Source organism: Sarcophilus harrisii, chromosome 5, assembly GCF_902635505.1.
Source record: "Sarcophilus harrisii chromosome 5, mSarHar1.11, whole genome shotgun sequence".
NCBI lineage: Eukaryota > Metazoa > Chordata > Mammalia > Dasyuromorphia > Dasyuridae > Sarcophilus > Sarcophilus harrisii.
The window spans coordinates 89,402,820-89,409,056 of record NC_045430.1 but is presented as its reverse complement, the minus strand read 5'-3'; the positions used below and the strand labels follow the sequence as shown (position 1 = coordinate 89,409,056).

At 45.3% G+C, this 6,237-nt stretch overlaps 1 protein-coding gene across 1 annotated transcript; it reads left to right on the top strand.

The window, feature by feature from the left end:
- Positions 1-1,315: 1,315 nt before the first annotated feature.
- On the top strand, positions 1,316-5,767 carry KRT18 (keratin 18). The gene is made up of 7 exons (XM_012551638.3): positions 1,316-1,800; positions 2,918-3,000; positions 3,221-3,377; positions 4,256-4,420; positions 4,570-4,695; positions 4,946-5,169; positions 5,583-5,767. Exons 1-7 carry the CDS (start codon positions 1,381-1,383, stop codon positions 5,695-5,697), a joined length of 1,290 nt encoding a protein of 429 aa, XP_012407092.1. The 5' UTR covers positions 1,316-1,380; the 3' UTR covers positions 5,698-5,767.
- Positions 5,768-6,237: the final 470 nt, after the last annotated feature.

Below are 6,237 nucleotides of genomic sequence, written 5' to 3'. Positions count from 1 at the left end.
TGAAGAAGAGGTCAATGATAGCCCTTTGGAGCTAGTGCCTCTACTCTGCAGCACAAGAATGAGGCTTCCAAAACATCTGTGGGGCAAGACAAGCAATGAAATTTGACTTGTTTATTACAGGTGATTGGAGAGAATTTAAGAATGTATGTGCATGCAAAAATAGGAATGTGTAGGAGGGCATCTAGAAGTGGTTCACATTTTACAGAGCTTTATGAAGAGTTTTCCTTTCAGCAGTCCCCCTGTGAGATAGAGATTAATAATATCTAGTGGGTTTTTTGTTTTGTTTTGTTTAAAGGATTTGTGTTTCTTCAAGGTATGAAAATGGAAAATTCCTTCTCAAAGGAACCTAGGCACCTCAACAATTTATAGCTTTAGAAAGTAGATTTTGGCAGTAAATAGTACCATTGTACAATGATCAATTGTGACTGGCTTCACTATTCTTAGTAATACATGATCCAAGACAATTCCACAGGACTCATGATGAAAAATGCTAACCTCCTCTAGAGAAAGAATCGATAGAATTGAAAATAATACCAAAATATATTGTTTTTTACTTTTTCTCATGGTGGGTTGTTTTTTTTTTTTTTATTTTAATTTTTATTTTTTGGTATGCTTCTTGCAGAACATGACAATATAGAAAGATGTTTTGCATGGTTGCACATGTATAACCTATGCCAAATCCCCTTCTTAGTGAAAGGGGGGAGAATAGGGAAAGAATGAGAGAATTCAGAATTTAAATTTTTTTTTAAATGAATGTTAGTGTGATGGACTTGGCTCTTTTCAGCAATTTGGTGATTGAGGCAATCCCAGCAGACTTGGGCTGGAAAGTGCCGTCCACACGCAGAGAGGATAGGTAACAGTGGATGTTTTCAGGCCTATGTCAGGGACCGTAAGGAAGTGGGATGCTGGTACCCTACTTCGGGTCGGGCTCCCGTCCGCTAAGAAACTGACGGCTGAAGTTTGGCGAGTGCTTCAAAATCTCCAAATCTCAGAGAGGAGCATCCCCCTCTACCTGGCCTTCAGCTTCACCTGACTTGGGTGTAGCAGAGAAAGGCGGGCGGGAACATGATTTCCAGCCCGGAAACTTCCTCCCTAGGGCCCACACACCTGTTTTTCTCCCGCCCTTAGGGTAGGCGCTGGAGGGAGTCCGGAGGGAGGTCGGAGAAACCCGGGGTCAGAAGATAGGGGAAAATCCCTCCAGCAGTTTTGCTTATCTACCTGCGCGCCTTCCGGAGCAGGGAAGGGCGGAGCCAGTCCTGGCCGACGCCCCCTCCCCTTCCCCTCTGGACTATAAGTCAGCCTGCTGACCCCCCCGCTTTGCTCTCCGGCCCTTGTGATCCAGCAGCTCGTGTGTGTGTGCGGCTCTCCTCCAGCGAGACCATGAGTTTCACTACCCGCTCCACCACCTACTCCACTAATTACCGCTCCCTGGGCTCAGTCCAGGGGGCCGGCCAGCGGCTCCGGCCGGCCAGCAGCGCCGCCAGCGTCTATGCGGGCGCCGGCGGCTCTGGGTCCCGAATCTCCGTGGCCCGCTCCAGCAGCATCCGCGGAGGTTGGGGGGCCGGGGCCGGGGCCGGGAGCGTGATGGGGGGAATGGTCGGGATCGGGGGGATCCAGGGGGAAAAGGAGACCATGCAGGACCTCAACGACCGCCTCGCCTCCTACCTGGAACGCGTGAGGAACCTGGAAGCCCAGAATTGCAAATTGGAAGGGAAAATCAGGGAGCATATGGAAAAGAAGGGACCTCGCACTAGAGAATGGGGACACTATTTCAAGACGATCGAGGATCTGCGAGCGCAGGTAAGAGTGGAAGAGCCCAAGTGCCACTTTGCCCCCCCATCTCAGACCTCCCTCAGACTTGTCCCTCTCCCTTCTCTTGCTTGTCTTTTTTGATAATCCCTTGCCCTTTAATTTAGAAATGTTGAAAGTCACTTTAGGAAAGATACAGGGAAAATCCCCAGAGTCTCTCCTAACCAAAGTGCCTCCCAGTAATCTTCCCACTCTAACAACTAGAAAATGATTTTTTCCTGAAAAGGTTCCCCCCCAAAAAAAAAAAAATTCTTCATCCTGTCATTTCAATCTCAATAATGACTCATAGGACTTTTTAAAAATTTCACATTGCTCGTCAATGACTTAAGACAGCTTTAGCAAACTCCTGAGCCATGCACTTGTCCAGGTCTTGAATCCCAAAAGATACCCTGACTCTCTTCCCCTTTCACACCCTGAGGCCCATTTCTTTCTGAAGCCTCCCTTATGTGGAAGGAAAGAAAGTGGAAAGGCAAGAAAAACACTTATTTTCCCCCCAAATGCCCAAGCCATAAAATTTCAAAAAAGGCCAAGTAACAGGTTTTCACCTAAGCCAAGACTTGAGAAGGAAGCAATGAATTTTGAGGGTAGGAATGAAAATAAATGTCCCATACAAAGGACCCCAGAAGCCTAGTTCTCAGACTCCCTTCTGTGAGAGGGTTAAGCGGATATAGCTGAGTCACCTATGGGTAAACAAGAGAATCGGTGGGAGGGACTTGCTTCCCTCACCCCTTTTGGGAAGGAGTGGAAAAGCAGGTGCTTTAGACCAAGCTGCAGGTGAAGAGGTGGGGGAGGGGAACTGATTTTGCAACTGATTTTGCAACTGATTCCCCTAGGTAGGGAGGAAGGGAACTCAGGTATAACCTTGGGAAACTAGGTGTGATGAGGGGGCTGTTGGCGGTTGTTACTGGGATCTGGAGTACAGAATCTAGGGTACAAATGGTCTGAAATACGATTAGGTGATAGAGACTAAGGAATCATGCATTAGGAAGGATTTTAAGAAATGCCAGGGGTGAACCACATGCTCCTATGCTAAGGATCCTCCTTACCCATGTACGATCTCTACTCATGAAGCTACTTCCATGTCTTTTCCCTGCCTCCCCCCCACCAGATCTATGCAAGCTCTGTGGACAATGCCAGAATCGCCCTACAGATTGATAATGCCCAACTGGCTGCTGATGACTTCAGAGTCAAGTGAGTCAATTTAGATACTCCATTTGGGGTCAAGAGTATGGTGGGACTTAAGGGAGGGGGTCATGATTTAGGTTAGAACACCAAATAAGATGGAAATGAGTTTGGGATGGCTATGGGACTAGGGTTAACACGACTCCAGGTTTAGGTTATGAGATGAGATGGTAGAGGAGGGCGGCCCTTCTAACTTCTCCCCCTTTTTGCCCATATCCCATCTACCTAGATATGAAACAGAGCTGGCCATGAGACAGTCTGTAGAGAACGACATTCATGGCCTTCGGAAGGTCATTGATGATACCAACATGACTAGACTACAGCTGGAATCAGAGATTGAAACTCTGAAGGAAGAACTGATCTTCATGAAGAAGAACCATGAGGAGGTGAGCTAGGAGGGAGGGCAGAGAAATGACAGGACTTAAGCCCAAAAGGGATTCTATCTTCTCATTTTACAATTGGAAAACCGAGACTTACAAGAATTGAAATGAGCTGCCCAAAGTCACACAGAAGAGTTGGGGTTGAACCCCCGAGGTCCAATCTCTGACTGCAAATTTTATCCTTCTTTACATTATATTATGTAGGCTTTCAAAGACTAGGGAGCTAGACACCCTGATCATGAAAAACAAGGAGACCCAGTTTCAGAAATGGGACAAGAAAGTGTAACCACATAGAGGAATCTCATAGATAAGTTTAGACATTACATGCCTACAATGTTTTAACCTGGCTGTTAACCACATTGGCAAATCAGATATATTGGAAATAAACATTTTCCATGATTCATTTGAATTATAGTCTAATAAAACGGCCAGTAAACCATCTGGAGCGAGAATGGAGCCAGAAATAGTTGGTTAGCAGGACCAGGAAGATGGTAAAAAGTAATAAAATCAAGTCTAGAGAGGGTTAGCTAGAAAGTAGTGTGGAAGAGAAGGGGTGAAAGGAGACTATGGGAGGGCAAAGGGAAGGGCAGATGAAGAAAGAACCTATCGACAAGGTAGATGAAGAAACAATGTGTAGAAACAGAATCAGAACCCAATGGAGAGAAGTGGGGGAGGGGGAAAGAAGCTTCATAGAGCAAAGACTCTAGAATTTCATTGGCAGTCTGGCTAAGGCAGAAGTCTGGTGGGGAGGATATGGTTTCATCGGATGGCTCCTTCGGTGCCACCTGTATCCTTCACGATAATCAGTGGTGTTCAGTCAGACATTTTTATTAAGTCGTGACCCACTCTCCCCACCTACTTTTTTTTTTTTTATTTAATTCCAGGAGGTGAATTCTCTACAAGCCCAAATCGCAGGCTCTGGACTGACTGTGGAGGTGGACTCTCCCAAATCTCAGGACTTGAGCAAAATCATGGCTGATATAAGAGCCCAGTATGATTCTCTGGCTCAGAAAAACAGAGAGGATCTTGATAAATATTGGTCCCAACAGGTAAGTAGAGAAAAACCTCTCAGGGGTAGAAGCTTAGGGATGATAAAAGTGTTGAGACAAGGGTCCTAGGAAGGGAGGAGTTGGGAAAAGATATGAGGATGGAGCTCTTAACTGGACACTGAGAGAAACACATTTTCTATTCTGGACAGATTGAAGAGAGCACTGTGGCGATCAACACAAGATCCGAAGAGGTGGAAGCAGCTCGAAACACTGTCACTGAGCTGAAACGCACAGTCCAGTCCTTAGAGATTGACCTGGATTCCCTTCGAAATCTTGTGAGAATATTTGAATGCCTCTCCACTTCCCCATTTCTTCTCCAGGTCCTAACCTCCCATTTTAGGCCCTGATTATTCCACTGCCAACCTACTTAATTCTAATTTTGTTTCCCTGTATTAGATTCATAGAAGATCAGAACTGGAAGGCACCCGGATATTTTTATAAAGGGGGATCTGAGTCCAGAAAGAGCCATTGGATACTACTTTTACTTTCAGCCTCACTCATTCTGTTTCGTCTTTCTCTTCCCAGAAAGCCAGCTTGGAGGAGAGCCTGAGGGAGGTGGAAACCCGCTATGCCTTCCAGATGGACCAGATCAATACAGCCCTGAGACACCTGGAGGCAGAGCTGGGACAGACGCGCACAGAGGGGCAGCGTCAAGCCCAGGAATATGAGGCCCTGTTCAACATTAAAGTCAAACTGGAAGCAGAGATCAACACTTATCGAAACCTGCTGGAAGATGGGGAGGGCTTCAGGTGAGTACGGTCCCTCTCCCTTAAGGCAAGCCCCTTCCCACTCTTCTCCAGGCCCTCTGTCCCTAGTCCTTGGTTAGATCCCACACTGAGATCATCCTTTGTTCACCTTATCCTTCAATCAGAAGGTTTTTCTCATTCTCTTAAGATTCTTTTTTTGGGGAACTTGAGTTCAAATTCACCTCAGACACTTAATACTTACTAGCTATGTGACTCTGGGCAAGTCACTTAGCCTCAACTGCCTCTCAAAAAATAAAAAAAATCCCAATGAGATTTTTCCTTGAGGAACAAAGGAGACCAAAGCTGCCGGGGGACTCAGCACCTTTAAATTAGACAAGGAATAAAAAGGGGGTGGGAGGGTCAGCAGTTTCTTCTCCTTCTTCCTCCCCCTAATCAGCATTGTTCTCTCTCCCTAGTCTTGTCCATGCCTTGGACAGCAGCGGCAGTTCCTTGCATAAGAACAGCACTCGGAAGACTATAGACGGCAACAAAGCGGCAGAGACCAATGATACCAAGGTCCTGCGGCGTTAGGGCCAAAAAAGACCTGGACTGAGTCTGAGTCAGGAAGTTAATAAAGGCTCCTTGGTCACCTAACCCTCAATTCTGCTTTCTCTTCATTGATATGGTCACTTAGCCTAGCCCAGAACCTGCCTCACAATCTTCACACTCAGAGTCTTCTCATTGGGTAGGCAACAATGACAATAATAGCCATCTCTGATAGAGCATTTAAAAGTTCCTAAAATTCTTCATATATCCTATCACATTTGATCTTCCCAACATTCCTATGGGATAAGGGTAGGTACTATCTATGTATTCCCATTGTAGAGATAAATTAGTATATAATAATAAATATGAGATACTATTATATAACATACATATAAGAAATATTGGTGTATAATAAATACAATGTGAGATATTCGTATATAATATGAGATATTAATATGATATAAATATGAGAATTAATATATAATAATGAATACAATTTGAGATATTAGTAAGTAGCCTAGGGCCACATACCCCTTTTAGGTATCTGCGATTCCAACTCTAAACCTGGAGCCATGCTAACACTAG

Excerpts from the sequence above, each read along its gene's own strand:
- KRT18 (XM_012551638.3), top strand. The coding sequence starts at position 1,381 with ATGAGTTTCACTACCCGCTCCACCACCTACTCCACTAATTACCGCTCC. Across the intron at positions 4,421-4,569 it reads ATAAATATTGGTCCCAACAG|ATTGAAGAGAGCACTGTGGC; the intron begins GTAAGTAGAGAA and ends TATTCTGGACAG. Across the intron at positions 5,170-5,582 it reads GAAGATGGGGAGGGCTTCAG|TCTTGTCCATGCCTTGGACA; the intron begins GTGAGTACGGTC and ends CTCTCTCCCTAG.